Source organism: Citrus sinensis, chromosome 2, assembly GCF_022201045.2.
Source record: "Citrus sinensis cultivar Valencia sweet orange chromosome 2, DVS_A1.0, whole genome shotgun sequence".
Taxonomy (NCBI): Eukaryota; Viridiplantae; Streptophyta; class Magnoliopsida; order Sapindales; family Rutaceae; genus Citrus; species Citrus sinensis.
Window position 1 is genome coordinate 303,693 of NC_068557.1, and position 26,702 is coordinate 330,394.

The 26,702-nt window shown below is 36.9% G+C and overlaps 2 protein-coding genes across 4 annotated transcripts; one reads left to right on the forward strand and one right to left on the reverse strand.

Moving 5' to 3' along the window:
- Nucleotides 1-745: 745 nt before the first annotated feature.
- On the reverse strand, nucleotides 746-17,424 carry LOC102621056 (mediator of RNA polymerase II transcription subunit 13). 2 transcript variants are annotated; one of them, XM_006488871.4, is made up of 23 exons: nucleotides 17,261-17,424; nucleotides 16,868-16,970; nucleotides 15,080-15,153; nucleotides 14,814-14,953; nucleotides 14,550-14,633; nucleotides 14,262-14,349; nucleotides 14,101-14,181; nucleotides 13,007-13,084; nucleotides 12,796-12,878; nucleotides 12,281-12,359; nucleotides 11,855-12,166; nucleotides 11,674-11,733; nucleotides 10,782-11,028; nucleotides 9,960-10,211; nucleotides 7,686-9,053; nucleotides 7,089-7,344; nucleotides 6,867-7,008; nucleotides 5,784-5,871; nucleotides 5,589-5,667; nucleotides 4,699-4,994; nucleotides 3,088-4,171; nucleotides 2,353-2,727; nucleotides 746-1,652 (listed from the first exon to the last, which is right to left on the reverse strand). In XM_006488871.4, exons 2-23 carry the CDS (start codon nucleotides 16,889-16,891, stop codon nucleotides 1,042-1,044), a joined length of 5,901 nt encoding a protein of 1,966 aa, XP_006488934.1. In that variant the 5' UTR covers nucleotides 16,892-16,970; nucleotides 17,261-17,424; the 3' UTR covers nucleotides 746-1,041. The 2 variants fall into 2 exon arrangements, with proteins under 2 accessions (XP_006488934.1, XP_052290797.1); XM_052434837.1 differs by lacking the exon at nucleotides 17,261-17,424 and adding an exon at nucleotides 17,059-17,213.
- Nucleotides 17,425-19,544: 2,120 nt separating this feature from the next.
- LOC102620762 (hypothetical protein) lies at nucleotides 19,545-26,291 on the forward strand. Of its 2 annotated transcripts, XM_006488870.4 has the most exons (11): nucleotides 19,548-19,899; nucleotides 20,015-20,045; nucleotides 20,726-20,739; nucleotides 20,838-20,888; nucleotides 21,045-21,114; nucleotides 22,208-22,274; nucleotides 22,458-22,525; nucleotides 23,448-23,571; nucleotides 24,350-24,389; nucleotides 25,479-25,546; nucleotides 25,990-26,291. In XM_006488870.4, the coding sequence occupies exons 1-11, from the start codon at nucleotides 19,711-19,713 to the stop codon at nucleotides 25,997-25,999; spliced, it is 732 nt and encodes a 243-aa protein (XP_006488933.1). In that variant the 5' UTR covers nucleotides 19,548-19,710; the 3' UTR covers nucleotides 26,000-26,291. The 2 variants fall into 2 exon arrangements, with proteins under 2 accessions (XP_024958421.1, XP_006488933.1); XM_025102653.2 differs by lacking the exons at nucleotides 24,350-24,389; nucleotides 25,479-25,546; nucleotides 25,990-26,291 and adding an exon at nucleotides 24,029-24,329 and having other exon boundaries at nucleotides 19,545-19,899; nucleotides 23,448-23,594.
- The last annotated feature ends 411 nt before the right edge of the window (nucleotides 26,292-26,702 follow it).

Consider the following 26,702-nt stretch of genomic DNA (forward strand, 5'->3'; position numbering starts at 1 on the left):
TAATTTTCTTTAATTTAAGCATTTGCATACCTCACTGATTATCTCAATGAGCGAACTTCAGATACTTTAAATGCTAATTTTCCTATAGATTCCAACTACTTCATGTACCAAATCAAATAAGATATGCACTCCTCTTTAATACTTTTCTTTTGTTTGATTCTACACGAATAATGAGCTAAAGGGGAATAAACACTTGGCATACAACCTACAACTATGTCATGTGCTTTGCACATGGAGTCCAGCAAAGAAATAGCACAAGTACAAAGACAAAAGAAGAGTTGAGTTGGTTAGAATGAGGTTTGTTTGTGCTTCAAGCTGCAGCACAAAAATAAGAAAGTTTGATCTATTCCACCAACTTAATTGGAATAAATCATATGGTAAGAGTAGCTGCCAATTCAACCAAAGAAAAAATTTACTCTAGCTACACGCATAATAGGAATCGCATTGCAGGAAAATCTCATCTGCCGGCAAGTAATTTACTGGATTATAATTCTACAAATTAAAATAAGAAGAGAAAATGTTTAATATGGGTACTGGAGTTTGTGTTACAACTTTTATGGTATTACTTCATCCAACAACACGATCAGAAGCCATTTTAAGACTTGCTTCGGCTTAATATTACTGCATAAGCAGTAATCCACTCAAGCACGCTATGAAAGTTGAGACATCCTCAGCAAAATTTCTGAAAGGAAAATTTTGAAACATTCTTGCAAACCATAGAAGCTACAATGAGAAACGAAACAGATGATATAAGGACCTCGAATCTATTAAAATTAGAGCTCTCCTATAAGTTCATTTACATTTTTGTAACCAGCACCAGTTAGCTCTAACTATTTCTTCCTAGACTGCTTTCTTTCAGGAAAATTCTAAAAGATGGTTACCGATCAATAAGCTACTATTACATACAAAATTACATGTTACATCTAATTGTACATTGAACCATAAAAATGGATCGCACGCGGCACGAGCTAGACTGGGCATATCTTCCATCGAGTAAAGCAGTGAGGAAACAACCAAGTGAAGAGCTTATTTCTCATTATCTTAGGATTGTGGATTATCTGCCTGCTGAGAGAGCTCTCTGTCAGCAAAATGAAGCAACCTTCTCAGTCTTAATACCATATCACAGTGAAAAGGAAGCGCAGTCCGACGATTCAAGTACGCAGGGCTTGCTGTCATCCATGACAGGGCATGAAGTTCTGATGCAATAGACTCGAGAATCAAATGGGTTTCAACTTCAAAGTCTTTAGGTTCTGAGCTTGCGGTCCTTCCTCCCTGCTTGATAATTACTCTAGTGACTTTATCTTGGCTAATATTATTACCTCCATAATAATCAATTAAATTTACAGAAAGTACAGAAGGCCATTCATCTTTCAACTTGTTTTTGTGGTCTTTTCTCATAGATGGAACAGATTTTGAAACCACAAATCCAGTGGAGAGGGGGATTGCAGAGCCCTTGCTATGAAGGAGATGAGCAAGGGGTGGAGATTCAGCAGTAAGGCAAGTAGGGAGCTGAAGAGGTGCTGGAGGAAGGAAGCGCATGCTTGGTGACGGGATCAAAATATAAGATGCAGGTGTAGCACCAAGAGACTTTACAGGGGTGAATCCTTCCAAATAGCCTGACGGACCAACACCATTGCCACCCTGGGTTCCTCCTGCACAGTGATACAAGGTATTTTGAAATAGAAATGAGATGGTTTGTCATGCACAAAACATTATGAGCTACCATTGTACATGAAGTCCATAAAATTTTGAGGGTCACCATAATATAGTAGGTAATTTTATTATTCAACATACATTAGAACCCGTCATTTCTTATTTATGCAAAGACCATCACAATTTAAAGCCCGTTCAAGAGGGTAAAACCATCAAAAGAGCATAAAATCTTTTTGATCAACCCCACTTTAGCCAACGGGGATTACCTCATATTTATGGCTCATCGAAGGGCTGACAGTAGGACGAAGGTCAGTAATGTACCGAACATATGGTAACCGTAAATAAATTTAACAACGATTCAAGATGCAATTATAAGTCAATAGAAATAAAAACTTGATGTGGTGATGGATAAATACAATGGCCAACAACCACTGCAAGTGTATGAGCTTAAATTTAAATTTCTATAGCCCTTTAATACATAGCTACTTCGTGAGTCAGTAGGACACTGAATACAGTACACTGCATACATCAGGGACAAGGCAAAACCAATTTATTTATTTCTCAGTCAAGCATTCTGACTTCTGAGGTACCTCATCAACAAGAGTACCCACACAATTAACAGATAATGGAGTTCAACCGGCAGGAAAATGCAAATGATTAAAATGAAGAATTAGAGGAAAGGGAAGACTGAAAACTCACCAGAAGATGGTGAATCTGCTTGATGGACTAGATGCAGAGAATGATCAATTGAAATTGCTACAAAGCTGATGCTCTGTACCCACTGAAGCAATCCCCTAGAATTGTCAACCATCGTATGTCCACCAATAAGCTGCTTTCTTCCAACAGGCTGTCCTAGACCACCTTTCATAAAACCAGAAGCTTTTGAGTGAGGGCTGTACAATGGACTAGGTGAGGACGGTAGTGCTCTCTCTTGAATCAAACTTATCTCCTGCTGCTGCTGCAAGGATGCACCATTAGTACTTGATGGCATCCCATCAGGTACAGATCGACGCAGTTGTAGCGGCCACTGCTTCATCTCGGACCCGCCAACTGAATAAATGGCTTTCTGCCACTCTGTTGAATCATAAGATAGAAACAAAACGATTACAATGTTTATGCTAAAAAAGCAGACCAAACAAAATCTTGGGTGCACTATAGCACAAGGTTCTACATGAAAAAAGGAAAAAGAATAGACAAACAAATAAACTGGCCACAGATATTTCATTACATTACAAATTTTTAACTAGGACAGGTAACCATTTTTCTCCACACAATACATGCCAACGGGTTAAAAAATGCTTGAGCAGAGTATTTACTTATAGAAAGAACGACATTGTAGCTTAGAACAATAGTATAACAAGTGATTTTCCCCAGCACTAAAAGTAATATGAAGACAGATCATAAGATTTTATCAAAGTAGAAAAAGGCAAATACCCAAGTATTCAAGCTCATAGAAACTTCCAATGCGTGTAATCACGAAATCCCTAGGCTTGGCAACACCAGAATCAGGAGAACAACATGTCTGAAGTATCTGGCAGCCCTGCTGCAAAATTTGCACGAAAAGGCATTGCAAACCCTTTGTGTCCTGTCGACTACTGATTCCACCAAAAGGAAATATATGGCTGTCGAGCAATTCTCCCCTTGCATCAGTCCAGATGCACACCAGCCAACGCCAATCCTCTGTCCATCCATAGCAGCAATGCAGACTTGGAACACTCTTGTGATGACCAGATCCAAAGCCATCCTGCTCAGATCTATCCAGTTGAGAGCTTGATCCAGTATCTGCACTTCCTGCTGTACTTCCACTCATCATGAAGCCTCCAGTACTATCATCAGAAGTCGAGTTGCCATTAAATGTAGATGAAACACCATGATCTAAAGAGCCAGGTTCAGCAAGGACAAAGAGTGGTTCAAACATGAAACGAATTTCGTCTTGAATAAGAAAATCTCCATTTCTGTTTGGATCACAATTTAATCCTCCAGATCTTGTTGCTTGCCAGGAATTATCCCAAGTGCCAGGCCTCAAGCTAGCATCAATTTCACCCTCTCTACTAAGGGAAGGTCCGGTCATTCGAGAACCAACACAGTCCTTCCACATCCCAGGAATAGATGCCATTTGATTCATGACTGAATGAGATCTGCTAGACAGTGAAGATGAGTGCACTACATCACCAGAAGACCCTCGGGAAATCCGTCGAGCCTTGTTGTATACAGTAAATGCAGTCTCCTTGAGAAGGACAAGTTCATTAATGGCCGGACTTGTAACCCTAAAAATTTCATCAACAGTCAAAATTTGCAATACCAACTTGGGAATACTAAACCCAGAAATGGCTAGAACATTTGATATTGAGGTTTCATCCACTGCTGCTGGGCAGCTTAATGCCTTGCCAACCTGACTATGCAATAGAGCTCTCTCTCTATCTGATGAAATAGCAACAGATCCAAGAGAAGCAGAGGATTCAATAACAGTTTGTAGAATTGCAAGAGGCTCTGGGAAGGGGCACACCACATAGATCACCTAAGCATTTTTATAGGAAAAAGAAAATGATAAAACTGATAATGCCAAAGCATAAATGATGCGAAAGCTGTGGAATAAATATGTAAAAAATGGTGGTGTGCAATAGAGGCACAAGGAAACTGTTCACTTAGAAAGAATCACACTGTCTTCAACTTTAAGATAAGCATGTGACTAGATATGAATCAAGTGACTATTGAGTAGGATTACAAATTGTTGATCATTAACATCCAAAACCGGTATCTTAAGAGCTTTCTACAGAGCATATCAATGCTCCAGCACTCTATGAATGCGCACCAAAAGCTAACCTTCAGGAAAGAGTTTCCACCATAAAATGATAACCAAAGTTAAGAATAATAAACGTACTCCATGTAAACAAAAAAGTTTCAGTTCCATCAAGCACACAGTACAATCAACAGATATTTTTCACACATCCAAGACTTTGTGAAATACACCATTGAAACCTGTAAAATACACTCACATACAGTTCAAGATATAACAGAAAATATGGTTATAAAACTTCTACTTACTGTACAAGGACCACTGTTTCCTTCTTTTTGCTGTGTAGATGAGCATGGACCAAGTTTCATGGTTTTGAGAGCCTTAGAGAGAGACTTTAGATAGCTTGTCAAGTCCCAGCCATTGGACAGAGATAGAAAATAATCGCTTATGGATCCCACAAGAGATGCGTTATTGCTTTCAATTTTCATTGATTGAGGGCAATCCAGTAGAACAAAACCAGAAGATGGCGATTTCCCAGAATCTATCTCCATTTGGTTTCCCAAATTCTGAGGTGAATGAGTTCCCAGTTTGCATGTCTCATAAACTAAATGAAGAAAAACAAATGGTAGCAGTATTAGCACTTGAGAAGAGTGAAAAGTTTGGGAGCACAGAATTGACGTGTGTTACTACTCTTGAAAGTGTCACAGTAGCCATAGGAAACTGCAAGTCATCATGTTTTACACCGCTAACATAGAATTCAGAATTGTAAAAGAAAGTGCCAATAAAAGAGTATGTTTCCCTTCAAGCTAATTACTTTTCAATCAAGAGCTAAGCAAATGCACTTTTGTCGGGAAGGGGATTGAAATATTTGTGTTCACAAATTAAATAATTATGAAAAGATACAAAAATTAGTCAAAATTTCAACACTTGAAACCCTCCAACTCCAATTACAAACTAAGTTGCTACCCTTCCCTCAAATAACAAGGGTTTAAGGAATGTTTTACAACAAGAATGCACTTGTAGTCGATGCGTCCAAAGTAGGGAAAATAAACCAAAACCTTCTTTCTATTATAGAAATAGAAGACCAGAAACAAATATTATAGTAATAGAAGAGCACAAACAAAGAACTCCAATCACAGGTGCAATTCAAACAACGGCAACTAAAATTTTAAGTACAGAAAAATTTTCACCAACCGACCAGCTCCTAGTTGTTGAAAAAAATCAGCCGCAGCAGAAGTAAGAGGATCAATGTCTGGACATATAACATTATAAGTGATCTGCAAACAATTTAAAGATATTACAACAAGGAGACAATTTTTAAAAAATTTGCTCAAATAACAGATATTAGAACTGGATATCACTGTTGTTGCCGCAACTGCTTTTAAGAACTTACAGGTTTTGGTAAAGCATATGGTTCAAGAGGGGCCTTTTCCCAAAACTGTAAAGAGGTTGCTGATGTCTTAAGCCAATCATCCTGGTACCTATTACAAAAACCATTAAATTACACTTATCTCTGAGAATGATACTCAAAGGTTAAGGCATGTAGCCGTCTGTCATGAGTTATCTAGACACCATTGTAGTTAACCTGTAAGCTACCAGAGGAAGTTAAAGAACACATAGAAATCCTACATCAATCCAATAAATAAGATAATTTATTCACTCAACACTAATTATGAAGAATTAAAAGTAGTTGTACAAATTATCGGTTGCAGATGAATTATTCTACACTGCATCGAGAGCAACTTTAGTGGTGCAAAATTATTCCATCTGTGCCTAGGTGACCATTGTCATGCCCAGGCTCAACGATCATTAGTTTGTCTTGTATTACCATAGTTGCAATTAGCGTACCAAGGAGAAATAATGCGTCACAAAGTGCCATTTTCATACACAAAAATAGCCAGACTGAGTTTTAGAAAATAATGCTGTCCTGCTATTTGGATAAATAGACAAAGGAGATCTTCATATGTCAAAATAGCCATATAATCAACTCACCCTCCCCATTCCAGAAAAATAAATATAAACACAGCGAAGAATGTCATTACATTATCCAACTGTTAGCAGCAGCATAGAACTGTCACTTCCTAAGAACTTTGCTTTTTTATTTTCTATATCATGCTTTGTTTTCCAGTTTAGTTAAAATTAAACAACCAAGGTACAATTTCCCATTTGGTAGTTCAAATAGCTCAGAAATGTACCAAAAATATCCAATATTGATTAATTATCTGGGAAGGCAGGAAACAATGAGAATTACTGTACTTCTAAGAATTTTTCCTTGGAGCGGATGCATTGCCACTCCCTAATATATAGAAATTAGTATTATTTGCTCAAAAATTCAATATTCAGACTAAATTGTCTGTATAGCCTTTATGCATTCTCATGAACAAGCAGCTCCGCATAAAACAACATACGTTAAAATATTAAGAGAGTTTTTCAGATGTTGACGAAATATTAATTTAGTCAGAACTCCAAGACATACCCAACAAGTATAGCAGGTGAAGGAAGGACAAAAAGTGTTGGCTTCAAACGGGCACACAATTGATGATCTGACTCTGAACTGCCAATATCTTGGTTCAATCTCCTTTGGCCTGTCTCATCGAGTTTAGTTCCATCCATAGCAACTGGCATTGTGTCATGGCCAAACTGTTTATTACTATAAATATTCAAGAATCTAAATGCCCATATGCAAGCAAAGAGATACCTTTAAGGGAAGATGATCCACCGCCAGAAGATTGGGATGGGCTCAGTGCTTCTCCAACAGTAATGGTACTTGAAGAATCTCTGCATTCACTAATAGACTCAGTAGATCCATCCCCTAAGGCCGCTGCATCAACTGATTGACCACGGCCTTTGCACCAATCTGTGACAGACAATGGACCATCCAGACTTCCAAATGCAGATTTTAGAGCTGTTCTAATTTCAGATTGCAGCAAACTTATAACCGAGGAAGCATGAATCTGAAAAATAAAGAATTATCTGCATAAGAAACATTATGTGATAAGAAGAACAAACAAACTTAATGAAAAACACTTGTCCATATACAGACAAACACACACAAGCAGATGTGATTATATGAAGCCTGACTGAATTTAACAAAAAGTAAGAGGGAAACAATGGTGACAAAACTTAACATAATTCATACATGTGCGACACCCCCCCCCCCCACAAAAAAACAAACACACCAACCCCAAAAGGAAAAAAATAAAATAGTGGCAGAATTTAGCTTTAGCGTAATTCGTACATGTGCCCCTGGGACCCACCAACCAAGGAAAAAAAAAATGAGAACGAAAGAACTTACATCAGCGGAAAGTGGATCTACTAACTCCACACCAGCAATGTCCAGCGAATGACAAGAAGCCAGAGTCCCTCCACAACCTGCATGGACCATGGAAGGCCCACAAGAAAATTCTTGCCGCCAATGTTCTTGTAATGCTAGCCAACCATAAGGACCATCACCACAATCCGCATCCAATGCCACATCAACAAAGGAGGTAGCTTGCTGGACAAGCAATGGCAGACCATCAAGAAGCTCCTGAAGTGGTTGCCTTTGCCCGTAAGAAATCATACCTTCCTCAGTAAATGAACCATGGGGCATAGATGGGCTAACTTCAATACTTGATGAATTAGTAGGTTTTGAAACTTTAGCAACTCCAACCGAACGCCACACCCCAACAGGTGCATTCAGGTGTCCGTCTAGTAGTCCTCCATCAAAATCACCAGCTATCCTTACTGGAATAGATTCTTTCTTCTTGAGCTCATATCTTCCAGATGTGCTTTCCGTCATGGAACTCAAGTCACCAGGCAGCTGATTCAAGACCGTGCTGCCAGTGAACCTACTCAAGCTAATAGGTGAGGGATTACTGGAATATAGGAGTACATGACGTATCCTGCACATGGAAGCTTGGAACATAAGACATTCAACTTCAGTCGCAAGCACAGTCTTCTTAGATAAAAAAATATGTTCCACTCCCAATGTGCCCTCAGTCATCTTCCTTGGTAAAGATTTGATAGCATTTGTAGAACTCAAATTAGAGAACGGGGATAGCACTAGCCCATCACTTTTAGCATTGCTATCTTTATGTGTTACTGATTTCCTATCATTTTGCTCTTTAGAGCTCTCCACATGAGAATAATATTTCTTTGAGTGAAGCAAAGCACTTGAGTCATGCTTTCCAGAACAAGCTTTTGAGACAGGCGTGCCATTCTTCTCATCCGATCCATCAAAGCATGGAGAACCAGGAGGGGTTGCACCATATACATAATTATTTGAGCTTGAATTTGAACTCTCCACTCTGTAAGACTTTGGCAGATATGGACTTCTGAAAATCGACGAGGATAACTCACTTGTAGGAGTTTCAACTGCTCCATATTCTGGAGCAAATGTCATCAGGGCTTCAGCTTTCATTAAATGATCAAACTCACCAGTTGACGATGCTTGACTTTGGTTCGCTTGACCTGATGTCAGAGTATTGTTTGTGACTTCTTGACTTTTGCCCATGCACTCCTCTACGGCCATGGTTGGCAGTGGATTGAAGCTCTCAAATGACGAAAAATTAGGCATAAGCATTTGATCAGAAACATCCATGGCTACAACGGGACTGCTACCCACATCTCCACAATCGGGAGCAGAAAACATGAAGGACTGAGACTCTGCAGTTCCTGGGGGCTTCACAGAGCAAAAAGTCATAATGAGATGCAGTCAAATCTTCACCATGTCAACAGAAAGCAGAGCAAAATGTACTAGCTAATGCAGAAAACCAGGCATTAAGACCATGAAAGGCCTACTCACAGCAACTTCTGAAACCTAAAGATGGAAGCCAGAGGGAAATCAAAGGGAGAAAATATCTAAACTTCATTGAAATAGAACTTTTTTTGTGCAATACGGATACCGCATTCCAGAGCATGCTGAATATACATATCCCTCTAGAAAATATAACAAATATGAACGCACACTCATATCATAAAAATTAGTATCTTCAAAACAATTGTGCAACTTGAAAAGAAATTTCCAATTAGTCTTTTTTGTTCCAACAAAAGAACAGACAATTCATTTCAATCTCACAAAAACTTGTAAACAATAGTTAAATGGCCAATTATAGGTCAATTCACTACTTTCACTAACGCAGGTACTGCTATGCTTCATATGGTGGCTTTAAGAATTCTGAGATCAGATGTTCAGGCTTTTCATCGAGAAGAAGTGCCCAAACATTCCATAAACAAAATACTAACCGTTCTTCCACAGGCACCCAGTGCCCAGGATAGATAATGATGGGTTTGTGCAACAATGATTATGAAGCACCACATCACACAGCGTCTTACACTCCCATCCCATAATGTCTGTCTGTTCTAAGAAAGTCAAAGTCCATCCACCCTTTTACTTTTCTAAACTATTGAGTATGATTAGAAAAAGAGGGGGGGTAGGGGAGGAATTGCCATCAACAACAACTAATTCTTCTTAGAAAATGTACAGAAAATAGAACTCTCAACAAAGAATAGGCAGTTAAATATTCAAAAAGCATGCAATAGTTTGTGATAGTATATTGGAGAAAAGAGAGAAAGAGAAAAGAATTACCTCCCCAAAAGGCAAATTTTCATTTTCAAAGAAGTCACCAAAATCTCCAAACTCCGAGAGAAGAGCTTGGATATCCATACCCATGCCTCTGTCATCATCATCATCCCAGTCCCAATGAGGTCCAATCTGGTCATTGGCAACTCCAGTAATGGCTGAAGTGTTCTCCACAGAGCCAAAATCTGTAGAAGCATTTGTACCAGTGCCCATTTGACCAAATGATTCGATCATCCCTGTTCGAGGACGCTTAGAACCCTGCAAAGAAGTTACAGCCATTTACATAACTGAATACCTCGAAAAAATAGCAAAGAGAGTTCCTTACCCAGAACAGTAATCAATTAGCACTAAGTAAAAGCATGAGGGAGGAACTCAGAATATCATCTCAACCAGTTTACAATAACAAGGTCAAATAATACAATGCAACAATAAAATTCTATTCTCTTATGCAACTAAGCAAGTAGCTACAAAGCTGTAAAACTAAAAGATCAAATAATAAAGTGGCTTGCATGTATGGGTGAGAATGCGCCTTTACTAAATACTAACTTAAACAACAGATATAGAATAATCTATTGGAGTAAGTTATAATGAGGTTATTAAATTCTGCATTATGCCTACAATGCAGGTAGACTAAAGCAGAGATGCACAACATAATATAGCAAAACATGCTAAATGCATGCAAACATATGTTTGGATACATCGATCTGAAGTTCTGCTGCTAAGACTCACAATCCCATCTCAACTAATGGTACTAGTGTCTTCATCCATAAGCAATACATGAAAACCTAGATGACTAATGTTCTTGATCAATGAAGATAGAATTAGTACCAATTTGGGGCCTTCATTTTCCAGCTGATCATTGGAAGATAAACCAGACTGTCTACATGTTAAAGAATCTGCGTCTGCTTCAAGGTCACCAGTTCTTGCGTTCATCTGGTAGTCACTATCGCTGGAGCTGCCACTTATGGAGCTGATGCTGCTATTATTACTATTGCTACTACTGTTATAACCACGTTGAGCATGTATGCCATTGGTTTCAATCCAAGATCCTTCCAGAGAGTCCATATTACCAAAACTACAGAAAAGAAAAACAGGAGGTCAAAAATAAAATAAAAAATGCAGGGGCTACCAACAACATCAGTGAAAGAGAGAGATTGTGACAAGCAAAAGATTTAGACTCTGTTATAAGGACAGGGAATCCATTTATGTTGACTGTCTTTGTGTTGTCTGTGTGGACAACTGTTTCCTTAAGAAAGGTAAATTGTATAAAATAAACGAATGAAGAAAAAGCGATACATCTATGCTGTGAGGCCCACTTGCTACCCAAGGGGAACACCAAAAACTTTACAAAATCTTCCTATTATATTTATAACGAATGCACGGCTACCCCTATAAAAGCTAAAAAGCCTAACACAAAAACCCCTTCCAATTTAGATGAAAAAAGTAAGTATCTTGGAACTCTTTAGAGACTGAAGCCCAAAGAGAAGAAAAAATCAAACTCTTTTCCCATAATCCATCAAATATTGTTAGCTCTTTTTTCTCCCTGAAATTTCGAATATTTCTTTGCAAATCAACCAAAGTAGAACTGCAACACTGCATTATCAAAGGTTTTTTACCTTGGTTCCCACAGGCTTGAATTACAGTTATTTCAATTGGGATGCATATTTTTCTGATAAACAAACACTATATGAACACTGATAACAAAAATCAAGACACTAACCAATGCATGAGGAAAGATGAACCAGCCATTGATGGTCCTATCCAATTTTGAAGCCAAAATCTGCAAATGCACAAATCTTTGTCAATTAGGCAATAAAGAGCAACATTAGGGGGAAAACAAGGAAAGAAAAGAAAAGAGTTGACATAAAATGCAAATTAATTAGCACAGAATACATCTGTACCTTCTCAAAGAAGATCTGGAGAATGATGTTTGCAAGACCGGGACAAGCACTGCCTCAGCTGGATAAATAAACGTCTTTTCATATGCCGACATGTTATCTGGCGATCCCTTTGGATCACCTCCTCCTACTGATGGAGACTCTGAAACGTTATGCTTGTGTAAATTTCTTAAGGAGTTTGAGTTTATATGCGATGCCTTGTCACTTCCAGACCTAGGACAACCCATGGTAACTTCAACATAGCAATTTTGCCCATTTAGCTGGCAACCAGATCCTTGAGAAACATGTGGTAGACCTACACATCCATTTGAAGTCCTAAGAAGAATAGAATAGTACAAGAATATGTTAGGGACTTTCAAAAATAGAAAAAAAAAATACAAGGGTGTGAAAGATAAAATTTATAGATTAAAAAGAATAGATATCGTTCACCTAAAATACACTTGCTTGACAAGGTCGGTGGGACAATATCCAGTGAGCCTACCACGCATACCATGAGGAGAAACAATCACTGCAAAAGTCCCAAATGAAATCAGAGATAACTACGCAGTAAAGATTGCTTAATTGGCTTCCTGGAACTATCATTGGGCCTTAACTTGCTCAAAGTCCGCCATTATCGTTTGACGAATGCTTTTTAACTATTCTATTTACCTCCATGTACTATGAAAACTGCTGCCCAATTTAGGTAAATGAAGACAAATGGAAGCATCTGGAACTGTGAGTCCCAAAAAGGCATTAAGAACTGAGCTCTATCCCCAGACCAAAACAAAAAAGATCTGAACCTCTCTCTTTGGAAAACAAAAAGTGACAGATTGGTCAACTTTTCTACATACCTTTCCTTCTAATTCAACAGTCTTTGTTTCCTTTTTCAAAAAAAAAAAAAAATTGCATCCAGCGGGCACCTTTTCATTTCAAGTACAATAAACCCAGCAGAAATGTACACCAACCTGGAAGTCTTAAGCTGGAACTACTACTTGAAGAATGCTTAAAGCCTTTTTCCATGTCACCTCCTGAAAGTGAATGGATATGCCTAGAAATAAACAAGATAATATCAATTTGGCATGCATTCAAGGAAAACCAATGCCCAAACCAAATTCACCACCGTAAGAACATGACAACTGGGGAAAAAAAAAAAATTAAGTATGTGCTTTCACGAACTTTGCAGATACTAGAGCATGGATAAAAATTGCCTCTTCAGTAGCAGCAAAGATGAACTCAATTGTCGGATGTCCTTTCCTACAAAAACACCAGCCAAAAATCAGCCAAATAAAAAACTCTGACAAGTTCAGTCAAATTCAACAACCAATTCAATAATCACCTAACTCTAGAAAAATGAATTGGCAAAGAAGAACAGAGAAATAATATAAAAAATAAACATCCACGATCAGAGACCACATTTTTAGGTAACCGAGAAAATGTTTAACATTATGACAGCGAATGAATTCCTGTTGTTTCAAAACTTCAAATTCAGGTCTCATGTCTAGTTTCATGTTTGAGTATTTCCCTGGCTGCAATTTCGGAAGCCCTGCTATAACATGCTGTCCCTCAGTGTCAGGTTTGGGCACCATAAATAAAAATCCACAGACAAAGATAGGAATCATGGACACCCACATATTGATATTTTGTACAAAATCACACCGATTGAACAATAATAGTTAAAATGACATAAAGTTCATTTATCTATCTGATAAGTGTATCCTATTTTTCAGAGAAGGAAAACTAGCCATTTCCAGAAACAGAGAACATTTAATGCTTAATTCCTTTAAATTACCATCCAAGACACTAAGCAGACGGTAGCCGACAGGTAGCAATTAACTACTGAAAAATGAAAATAGAAAGAGATCAATACTTGCTAAAGAATGGCAACAAATTCAAAATTATTTATTCTCAAAATGACATCCCAGAGCCCATTAAAAAAAAAAAATTAACATCCCAGATAGAAAATATCACCACATGAGGTAGAATAAAAACAGAAATTATGAAATAAAAATTCGCAAATCCTTCAGTGGTTTAACAATTCAGGTGCAGCTTAGTTGTGAATAGATTGGGTACATCTAGCTTCTGGAAATTGGTTAGAATAAAATGATAGTAACAGAGAAAACCTTGTCAACACAAAACCAATGAATTATTGAAATCAAGTTATCATTGTAACAATAATAACAATGACCATCATTTTAGCCACTCAATTCTACTTGAACCATTGATACTACTACCAATCAACAAACAATTTGAGGGGAAAAAAAAAAAAAAACCTGAAAGATTCTTCGCTTTGGGATGGCTGATACTTCGAAAATACGTCACCAAATCTCAAGTAGGAAAGTCCATTCAATGCTCTGTAGATTCCAATACAGCAGGTCAAGATATAAACATGTTCAAATTACTTTCAGGGTCTAGGAAATAGTTGAAAACAAACCTTTCTATGCAGTTCCTCAAAGCCTGAGAGAGGGCAGCCGCTACCTCTTCTGAGTCCCCAGGAGCAACCCAAAGTCCAGAAGCAACAACTGCAGAAAACAAATGGAGGATTGTAAAATAATATCTACCATAATCATACACCATCAATAAAGATTCTATAAAGCTATATTAAAGCAATATAATAATTTAAATAAACCGGCGACTACTCATTACCCACCAAATAAAAGAACAAATAAAATTATTGAAAAAGACATAAGGACACCACTAAATACCCAAAAGCACTTGATACCTCTTAATCTAGATACAGCAGCTTGAGCGGTCTCAACAGATGAATGACGCCCCGGAAGAAAAAGCCAGAGCTTTATTTTCTCATCTGTGATGCAGTTACAAAATAAAAATGGTCATATATAATGTAAACAAGCGCACGGCAGCCCTTTTTCTTCCAAAGGTACATAACCGAAGATGGTGAGTCTCAATTGTGCCAAGACTTTCTTGTTTTCCACCCAAGCAACATTAAAGAAAAGGCACATATTTGACAATTTGCATTTCTTACCAGGATTGTGCAAACCTTGCGATGGATCCCAAGGTCCAACAAAGGAATTTGTCCATGTGCTAAGAAATCCCTCCTTTTGCAATTGCAGATGAGAAGAAAGTACCAGAAATGTAGCAGCATCTTTCTGGTCCACTTTTACACTATTGCACCTCGAAAGATATTATATTTTAGGAGTGCTTTAAACAAATATTGAAGCTACATTCTTATCATTCACATTCACTTGTATTTGATATAAATCTACGATATAAATCACTCCAGGTACCAACCTTTTATCAGGCAAAGCATTCAGATCGGATTCGTTGGGGAGAAACTGGAACCACGACACATGATGAAGACCTCCCTGTGGAATGGCCAATGTAACAACATCTTAGAGCAAAGTACATATCAAAGCTGAAAGGACTAGATGATAATGAATTATGGCTCTAACTACAATAATGGCAGAAATAAGGTCAAAAAAGGAAAAAAAAAAAAAAACCTATGTGATAAATAAAGGCTAACCCCAATATTACATCGCACTTTCAAGATTTCCTTATTAATCACAGAGAAGGTCTAGTTCTCCAACTCGTCAAACAGCTTATAGAGCATCTGATTACCAAAAAATTGTTCTCTGATTTTAATAATAAAATGCCTATATAAGCACAATGCTTACAAGTGTGGTACTGGGAGAAATTTTCTCATTTGACTTTTATTTTAAATCCAATAGTTTTCATTGGCTACAAAGTAAATCTATAGGCCACAGAAGGATTCTGGGAATGGAGCAAGCTCAGTTTCAGGTAAAACCAATGAAGTTCACCAGAAACCAGTAAATATCTAGTTAGAAACATTATGCTATAACCAATGAACATGCAATATCCTAAAATCTGTCTTTTCCAAGCAAAGATCACATCCCACATAGGAAAAGAAACGTAAAAGATATATGATAACAAGCATAGTTTTTTTCCTACACGTGTTAATGTATGTGTATGTATGGATGCGTGAGTGTGTGCGAGTGTGTGTGTGCGTGTGCGTACTGAATGCCTGAATTGCAGGCACATGCAATCCCTCATTTGTGCCTGGAAATTATGGGGTCAGGTGGCTCCAAAGAATTGATGATAGCATTTGAACCGGCTCAATACTTCATAAGACGCCTCGATGGAGGTTGAAGAGTCACTCATCCCAGGCCCTTAAAATTAACAATATCTCAAGCCTTCCTAAATAGACCTAGATTATGTTTTGCAAACATTAGAAATGACACTAATGGGCCTTTAATCCCAAAATCCAACAGAGCCAAAACCAATCACCCACTTCTTAATAAAATCATTATATTAACAAGCGGGTCTAAATGCAGCAGTCAAATTTTGCAAAATGGCTTTGTCCAGAAGTAGCAAACAGAATCTCCCAACAACCAACTAGAAACTCCCAGCCTCCGATTAAATAATACAATTTAAATGACAGTTAGTATCTTCTCCTATTTATAGACAACCATAATACCCCCAATGTAATAATTCAGGAAAACTTATAACCTTATCAAAACTCACATTCAAAATCCAATTGCATAAGTAAGATTTCCAAAACAATCTCAGATTCAAACACACTAACTCTCACCCAGAGATAGAAGGAATATTCTTCAATGCAATTAGTTTCCAAACAAACAACAGTATCACTGTAATAAACTACCGAGAACACGATATGATAAGACTGAACTAAACAACCATAACTCGCTTTAGTACCAGCCAGTGACACGCCAGACAAGTCTAAGTTTTACGTTCCTCATCCCACATTAAGTGCTATCATTCAATGCTACAAGTGCCGAATTTCACATCATAAAGTACAACGTAACATGTTAAAAACGACCATTATCCACTTGACCTATGCATAATTCAGAATCACACCCTAGGATTTTAACCATTATCAACAGTTACTAGGATTTAACGGAATCATATCCCAAGAGCTACCCATACATACACACTCATATAGGCAATAAAGAGCTACACATACACACGCATATAGACAATAAACAACATGGTGAATTAACAGAGCGACCAAAATTCGACAAAAAAAGTAAAGAAACATACAATTCTAAACACATTGGTCCACATCACTTATAATTCAGCTAAATCTCTCCTTCTTAACAAAACCTTCTGAACCTCCAAAGCCTTTCTCAAATCATACCTTCGCCTGCAAACAAACAGTTCACACATGTAACAACAACTAAACCCACAAAACTCAAAATAGTATTATTCAATTGTCCAGCGTCTGCACATACGATAAAACACAATCTCAACTTCGAAAATCTAGAATGATACAAAAGATTTGATCCGAAACCCTAATTGACCGTTAGGTAGCTGCGGATGGAAAATTTTGCAAGAAAATAGAATTGGATGGATATATTGGTGTCCTCGCAAATTTTAGGACGGTTTCCCAGGAAACAAACGGAAATGAGTAAAGACAATGAGAGAGACGATTACCTTTAGCAAGTGGCGAATTGGAATCGGGAATCGGGAATCAGGTCAAGTAGTTGCTAAGTTCACACGAGTTTCTTCAGAGTGTTCGATATTTTGTTCTTTTTTTTTCTGTAATTATTTAATTAAATCATCAACAGTCAAAGCCTGGGACCGACTAGTAATGCTAACCCGAACACAGATCCAAACCCGAAAATAAAAATCGGGTTTGGATTATCCACTGGATACCACAACTTTTACTCTCTTAAATATAAATAAAGATTATTTATAAAAAGTGGATCCTTGACCAGTGACCAACCGCAAACTCTTTATACACTTAAAATCGCCGGTTATATTATCGTAGTTAAAATGTTGAATGCATTTGAGAGAAAATAAATGTAGTATTAATTATAAGGCATACATGCGTATAATCATAATCATGATTATAAGGCTTTCATATTTATTTGTATTATCTTGTTTTGACTGTTAACCCCCCTATGGTTGGATAAATAGATATTTCTTAATATTTAAAAAAAGACATATAACTCTCTTTCTTTGATAATTCAGTTTTTTTTTTCTTTTCTTTTTTTTACAGTGAAAAGGATAATATTGTACATTCACAACTTTACAAAAAAATGATTGTAGTGTGGAGGAACTCTTTTTGGGTGGATGGGGAGAGGATTCTGCTGACGCGCATAAAGAGCTGCTTGCGGATCAATTTTTATGCTCGCGTTTTGCTTTTTATTACGCCTTACTAGCCCATTTCCCTTCTAGGCACGCTTCTCCCTGCATCTTAGTTCCTCCAACTGCTCTCTCCTAACCCTCGCAGCTTTTTTCTCTTCAATTTCAATGTTCCTTTTTGCATGTTCGTATGCAATAGAAGATCATTAGATTCCCCAAGTTATACCACAAACACCCTATCTCACTCCTTTTAATCCTCTCAATGCCTGAGGATAGTTAAATGCATCAATATCTAAAATTGTTCAATGGTATCTCTTTACAAATTCTTCAAGGGGTTCGTCCTCTCCTCGCTTAATCCCCATAAGCTTCATTATATCGTCTTCTGGTACAATTGTTCCCCGAAATTATTTTATATATTCTATACACATATACTCAAAGCTCTTGATACTCGCGTGGAGCAGCTTATGATACCATTCACGTGCTTGCCCTTTCAAGGTCAAAGGAAATGCTCTACATCTTTGTGCCTATGTCAGGCCCTGCACCCCTCTCATGTTATTGAAACGTTTAATGCGTACCAGATGGTCACTTAAATCCCTAGCTATCGTAATGCTAATAATTTCTGTGGAAAGCGGGGACTCATTTTCTAGCGTGATTCTCTAGCTTGGAGGTTTTTCTCGGTCTTACATCCCATTGATAATCTGTGTTAATCTTTGCACCTCTCCTTCTAATTCTATCGCTCGACTAGGATTGCATGCAGCAACTTGTTCTTGCTCCTGTTCTACATCATGCAAATGCTGTCTCAACTCATTTTCCTTGATATTCACTTCTCCGCCAATACTTCCTCCACTAATTCTTCTTTGGTATCCCTCAACTCAGGTAAAACAGTTGTGAGGGTCTCCATTTGTCTCTCCATTTGTTCCATCCGCTCATGCATTGCTCTCTCGCTTACTTCATTCTATTTCCTGCAAGGTAATTGACTCATTGATTTTGGACTCAGCCCCTTGGGCATTATTTTCCTCCTGTATCCATGTTCTTTATCCTTCTCTTTCCTTAAATTGCTCTGTTGGTCGTAACTTCTACGGTGTCAAATATTAACACCAAAATCTAGTTGAGTCGGTTAGCGGCTTCATACCAAATATTTGTGTTATCATTAAATTTATTTGGTAGGAAAGCGACTTGTTAATCTTCCAAATATTTGTGTTATCATTAAATTTATTTGGTAGGAAAGCGACTTGTTAATCTTTATGAAAATCCTCGATCATGAGCAAATAATATGTAAGGTGATGATCAACAAGCACCTGAAATTACAAAAAATGATAAGAAGTGTCAAAAAAATTTTTGGTATGAACCCTCCGATACTCAAGTCAATTTATGAATTTACGAAAAAAATAAAATATGTAATTTTTTGATTTTTATGAAGAAATAATCTGAAATAAATGTAATAGAAAAATAAAAATTGAGAAAGAGAGTTAAACCTCCCCCTTTATTAACTCCTCTAAGAATTTTTGTAGAGGTTGGAGTTTTACTCTCTTAATGTGTTTCTGATCAAAAGATTAAGATTAACACGGTACAATAATTACTGTGTTTCACTGTTTACAAACCCAAAAGAAAATGCTAGAATATTTAAAAAAGAAAAGAAAAGAAATGAAATGAAACTTTAACAGTCGGATATGTGCACGTATCGGACAGGTCACACGACGCCGTTAAAGCCATCGTCAACCTCTGTTTATCCCCTGCATAAACCACAAGCGTCCGTATAGATAAAACAACAACTAAAGAATAATACAAAAAAGAAAATGCGAGCTGTTGAAGTGAGCAAGAGATTATCTCGTGCTCTCTTCTCTTTCTCTTCTTATTCGCGTTCATTACCGAACTTTCTACCGTCGCCAGACTGTCACCGCAGCAGTGGCGACCGCGACACGTGTCTGCTACGCTTCCCGTGGTCCGCCACTCAACAGCGTGCCGTCAAAGTTAACGCTTCTCATGTAATATTTTTTTTTTCAATATTTTTTGTTAAATAAATTTTTAAATTTATTGTTTTCTATTTTGAAAGTTACCGCTTTCACATTAATTAATTGATTGATCTAAGTATTCGTGCAGGTTAGGCCTGGAAATGTTATTGAAAAATCAGGTTAGTTCTTAAGCAGTGCAGTGATGGTGAGTTCGGAAGTGCTTTTATGAAAAGCGCTCTCTTTAAGTAATAGCTTTTTTTTTTTTTTTGTTCTTTCCTTTCTCTTCTGCATAAGCAATCCAAATTCCAAGGAGTGTTTTTTTGTAAAATCAACTGTTGAATTTTGAACTTTGGGAGTGTTTTTGGCACCAATGGAATACCTTCTAAAAGGCCAAAGGTGCCTTGGTGTTTATTTTGAATTGCTTGGTTGAGATCAAAAAGCATTTGGGAAGCTTTCTGGAGAAGCACTTGATTCACTTTGTTCTTTTATGAATAAAGCTTTTGAAGTATTTTCTCAAAGAAGCAATTGCTATGTGATTTCCCAAAATGCCTTTCTAGTGATTTTACAGAAGGTGCTTTTATTTATAAGTATATTTATCAAAAGCACTTACAAACACACCCAAAGCATTTTGTTGGAAAGCAATTAGTTCTTTCCTTATCTTACTGAAGTACCGCAATTGATTCTTGAAAAATACATAGAAGTGCCTGTTTATTAATTAATTTAAAGTGCTGTCAAAAGCTTTCCCAGTTTCAGCATAAGTGAATTAGTTTTACTAGTTTGAATTTGGTTTACTGTGATGCACTATGTATTGACAAAGTTGCCTTTGGTCTATAATTTTGGTGGATGACACTCACTACAGGAAAGATGTACCAGGTATCTTTTCTGTGTGCGCTTCTCATAAATTTTCTCCAATTGTGCTCGTGAAATTTAGTTTTCTAATGTCTTATGTTGCTTTGGTACCTTGGTTTTAGGTCATAGATGCCGAGCATAAGCAGCGAGGAAGAGGAGGGGCCATGATGCAGGTTTTTTCTAACTCATGTCCGTCCAGATTTGAGGGGATATTTATTAGAAATCCAAATATGCATGATATATCTATTCTCCATTGTTTGCTTGACTTATTTTATTTATTATTTTCAATTCGTATCTTAACATTCCCCTTCCTTCTTTCACCACTGTAGATGGAGCTTCGTGATATTGACACTGGGAACAAAGTAAGCTTACGGTTTGGTACAGAGGAGGCTGTTGAAAGTATGTATCTTAACTTGTCATTTATTTCCCATTTTGCTGACTCAAGTCTACGTTAGTTGTTCCATTTCTGATTGTTTATTTGTTGTTGTTTGTTGGTTCGTGTGGCCATCAAATAATATGAGTTTTTCGAGGAGGACTTCTTCAGGCATCTAACTTAATAAATTCTAACTACTATTTGCTGGTTCTATAAATATGTTGGCAGTTGCATGCTCGAATGTTTTCATGTTGGTTCTTGTTTGCCTTTGTGTAATCGAAGTTTATTCAACAGGATGTAGATTTTGCACTTTAGTTAAGTTTGCTTGGTGTTGGATGATTAGTTTTGTTACTAAAGCGACGACTCAATTTTTGGGTAAATATTTACATGAGTGGGTGGTGGTGTGGATATAATTGATTTGATGTAGTTGTGCATGGCTGTTAAGCTGCTGTCCTGAATCTCTTTTCAAAATCAATTACTAGATCCTTTTTCCCTCCTGTAATGGCAAATGCAACACATCTTCCCCTCTATGTTGATATTGCTGAAAAGGCATCAAGTTAGACTGAGGCTGACCACAGAATCTTGGAATTTTTTTTTTTTTCCCTCTTTTTGAACTCCTTTAAACGGGCCTTATTGTTTTTAAATCTTCGTTTTGCAATGAAGTATGATTGAAAGCGGAAATGTGAAATTCTCTCTTAATTTTAATGGGTTTCCAGGGACACCAGCAGCAGATGAGAACTATATATGCATCCAGACCCTTGTTCACCTAGTTAAAAATGGAACCATTATACTCAATAAACCTGCGGCACCCATTATTTTTATGCCGCTTGCATCTCTTAGGATTTTGGTATTTTGTTCTATTTTGAGCCAGATTCTTTTTTTTTTTTTTTTTTTTTTTGAGTAGTTCTATGTTAAATAGTAAATACAGATTTGTCTTAGCTTGGTTTGTCTATTTGTATCCTGTGGCATAAGTAGCTTATATTGGGTTAGGTAACTAGCAATTTCACTCATTGGCAATCATATAGAGCTACCAACTTTAAACAATTTAGACTCTAGTCCTGTTTCCTCAAAGGAGTTGTGAATTCTTTATGTTTATTAATGCTATCTATTTTGCTGCAGGGGTATTTGTTGAGGACAAATCTTTCACATGTTTATATACAGAAAATGATACTGCTTTTGTGATTGAGTGAGTTTCTTTTCACCCCTTCCGTACTGGATCCTGATTTGTTAATATATATTGCTGCAATCCGATAAGTTGTGTGTGTTTGTGTGTATGTGGAGAAAGGGCCATCAGATATGTATGTGCGTGTATATGTATTTTATATATATAACAAACACATTGGTGTTTTTTTTTTGTGATGCTTTCTAGGTCAGAAACATTTGAGCAACTGGAAGTGCCTCTGGACGTGTTTGGCAAGGCTGGTGCATACCTTCAAGGTTGATACATATAAGACTCAGCATTATGCAGCTGTGCTCTCTTTAATGTTAATTATGCTGTGATGTGAAAAATTTTCAGATTTGTATATAAAGATATGCGTGCACATACGTCACTTCAAGAACACCCCTTCCCCAATGACACTCTCTATTTCCTAGTAAGCAACTGATGATATAAAGTTATTTTCGGAAATAATTACTCCAGGTTAATGGATGGTTCTTCACTCAAGTTTTGTCACTGGTGCCACTACTAATTGCCCCACATGCACTACCAGATCATCACCATCAACAGCCCCGTTATTGCCATCCTCATCATTTCACCCATGCCCATCCTAATACTATAAATGTGATGATCCTCCTGCCACATCTACCACCATCCTATAATAATGTTGTTACCTACGAAATGCATAAGCACTGGTTAGCCGAAGCTACCATCCTCAAGTTCCTTAGCTTTCTGCTAGTGATTCTGGGTTTGAATTTTAAAACCAGCCAGTTCATTTGTGGGAGTGATTCTTGGCTTCCAGTTCCAGTAGGTCTGACGAGGGGGCAGGCTCCGGCTCAGGGACCGGAGGTTGGTTATACATGAAGGTTCATGTGGGTAGCCACTCTGGAAAAGCAATGCATTTCCTTTCTTTTCTATAAAAAATCATGAATTCCTTTAAAACTTTTTCATCTCTATCTCTAATTTATATTATATCGATTGGAAGTTCAGTTTCTCCAATCGAGAGTCACTATCAAGATAATTTTCCGTCATTAAATTACTCCTACATTTTGATGGTTGTTCTTTTTATTTTGTAGTAATAGGGCTTCTTGTCACTGCTTCTAGTATAAGTATTTTGTTTAGTTCTTATGCTGATGGGTAGCTCTCTTTGCTATTATTAAGCATCAACTGGCTTATTTAGTTGTGATTTTTTGTTGTGAGCAGAAGGAATGAAAGTTTGGTTGCAGTTATACGATGGAAGAGCTTTGTCTGGATCCATTCCCAAACGTGTTGCATGCACTATTAAAGAAATACACGCTTCTACAAAGGGGCCTACAGTCACACCTCGGTATGGTCCAACAATTAGCAAACGTATGTTTACACATATTGTTGTAATTAAAGGAATGTTAATATCTTGTGTGCAATGATTGGGCTGCTGTAAATAGTACAAAAACTATAGATGTAAACCTAGCTAACAGCCCCATTCATAGTGGACAGAAGATGATAAAATGTGACATAAAACAATATAAAATAACATATAAGCCTATAATAAAGTTACCAAAATGCTATTTAACAGTCAGGAATAAGATATAATAAGTTTATCTTGCATACAGATTTCTTAAAATACAAAATTTATGGCACCTCTTTTGTCCCTAGTACATATTTTACTCTTCTTTGTCTTCAATCTACATCTCTGGAGTTTAACTTTATTTGCCATTGCTACTAGTGCAGTTTTTGATACAACAGTTAATATGCTTAATCAAAGATTGTAAGTAACAATTAAACCCACCCCGTTAAACCTATAGGTGAGGGCCCAACAGTAGTATTCAGGCTCTAACATGCTCTTGCATTCAAGGGGGATAGATCAAATGCAATCACAGGTACATCCACAACATAAACAACCAAACACAAAAATACACACGATGAGAACTTGTGGTAATTTGATCAACCAATAAGGAGCCTCTCGGTCAATTGAGCTCTGATATCATGTGTTAAGTAACCACAAAACCTACAAGCTCAGGCATATGGGTAATGGCTGAACTATAAAATTTGATCTCTGATAAAAGCATTTTGCATGCTCCATTGTTTTTGTGTGCTCGTAAACTTACAGATTTCTTCTAATGCAGATATCGAAGGGCTCTATTAGACAATGGTGTCACTGTTATGGTAAGTGAAATATGTAAATTTTGATGCTTTACTCTGTTCAATCACTTGACTAAATTAATTTGTTTGGCAGCTTATATATTTCTTTCCTCCCTATTTTCTTTCATTTCCTTTTTCATTTTATGCTTGGAGTACCTTGTGATCCAACTCACGGATTCTTGTATAATTTCAGTCTCTGGTTATGTTCTGTTAACTTTAATTAGATGATACAATATAGGAACATTTAGAGATATCCGAGGATTATCTCTCTAAGAGCTGGAAAGAAAAGTTGTTCTTTATAGATGATGCATTTACATTCTAACTGTTGCAGATCCGTGCCTCCAAAAAATTCTAGTATGGAGTGTTCAATGCTCTGATTATGATATATTCTGTTTACTTTAACCTTAAAAATATGGTGGAATACTGAATATCGTGAGCACTTGTATCATGGGCGCAAAGAATGTGAAATGTTTATATTTGTTTTTGAAGGTACAATAAGATCATCATAGCAATCAGCCAATATGAATTTGCCACTAAGGAGCCCAGGAGCCCATAGCTGCTGTCAGAAAGTTATGGGGAATGGGTATGCTGATTGAGAGGTTATGCTGAAAATAGAAAAATAAGAAAAGGTAGAAAGAATAGGAGCAGGGGAAAGAAAATAGAAGAACTAGGGAGAAACATGAGATACGTCGTCATTGGCAAAGTCCTAAAGAATACAAGTAACTCGAGCTCTACTTCTAGAAGAATTGAAACTTACTCATAACAAGTAACCTAAGTCTTTACTCAGAAGAAATTATTATGAATAGGATAGACTATAGCCTCTCGGATTTGGTTATTTACACCTTGACCCCCTAAGTGGAACCTCGCAAAGTTAGGTGTATTTTTTCATACTGTTAAGACTTCAGTACTCCATACCTGGTAGGATTGTCTATATTTCCATTCTGAACTTCTATTGGGTTTCCGCTAAAAAAATTGGGGTTTTGGTTTGTTTTGGCAATTATGTTTGTTAAGTTTGCAGCATATTCTGGCTGCCATGCCTTTTTAACAAAGAATTAATGTTAAAACTATGAGATTCTAACAGCTATTTGTATCCTCACAACTTGATTACCCCAGGTACCCTCTTATCTTGAAATTGGTGAAGAAATATTTATCAATCCTCAGGATGACTCCTATATTGGCAGGTGAATTTTGACGCGTTATTTCTGTTTCGCAATGCTAACTTATCTTTTCTGCACCTTCTATTTTTAATACCTATCTGCTAATGGCATGTCACTGCATCAGTAACATATATATACTAGGAATACTTCATTGCAGTTCGCACCTTGGTATCTGTATTAGTTTCCTTGGTAACGACCAGCAATGACACATGAAAAAGGGATGAAATATACTTGCTATTGTAATAGCAACTGAGTATTATTTTCTGCTACATGACTGGCGCATTTTCTATTCTACGAGGCAATACCTTAAGATTTCTACTGTTATGCTAGAAGTAATATTAGTAATGGTGTTATCATTTTCCTTTTTTCATCTTGCTGTTGTTGAACGACAGCATTTGAAAATTGTTATCAGTTATAATAGGCTGCTTTTCTAATATGTTTTCAATGATTTCATCTCTTGTTCTCAGGGCAAAATAAACCTGTGTGTCATTTACTACATATATATATATATATATATATATATATTTCCCGAAGGAGATGTTTAAAGCCATTTGTGTGCCATACCTTGGCATTAGACTAACGACAGTGTACTCAGAAAAGTAGAGCACTGGATATTTTATTTGTTTCTCCTTTGCAGTTGAGGGAATGGAATAAAATTTTGTAGAGCAGGGGCATATTTCTTCATATTTACTTTCCATTAATCACTGCTGCTGCTTTGAGTGATATCACAGAGAATGAATAAGAATAAAGAGTAAACAATTTTTTTTTCCCTCTCCGCTTTGATGTGGTGGTACTTGTGAATTTAAGTCGTGCAAGCAGCACGTATACTGGTGTAACTATTTTTTCTAGGCAAAATATGGGACACATGTAACTAACTATTTTTTTTTTTTATAATTTTTACCATTTTGTTGTCCCAGTCTCATATTGGTGAAAATCTGAGCTGCTACAAAATTAATTCAATGGCTGATAATGCTAGTAGATGAACCACAAATTCAAGATAATCGACATTTTCTGTACAATATCTTTTAAGGTTGAAGTGAAATGAAACGTGTACCTCAAATGGTCTTTTCATCAGAAAAGGTTTTGAAATCTGCTGTCCCAAAAAAAAAAAAAAATCCTCGTTCAGTTTGTTAAAACAATATTAAACTTTTTTAAGGCAAATGAATGAACCAACAGGTGG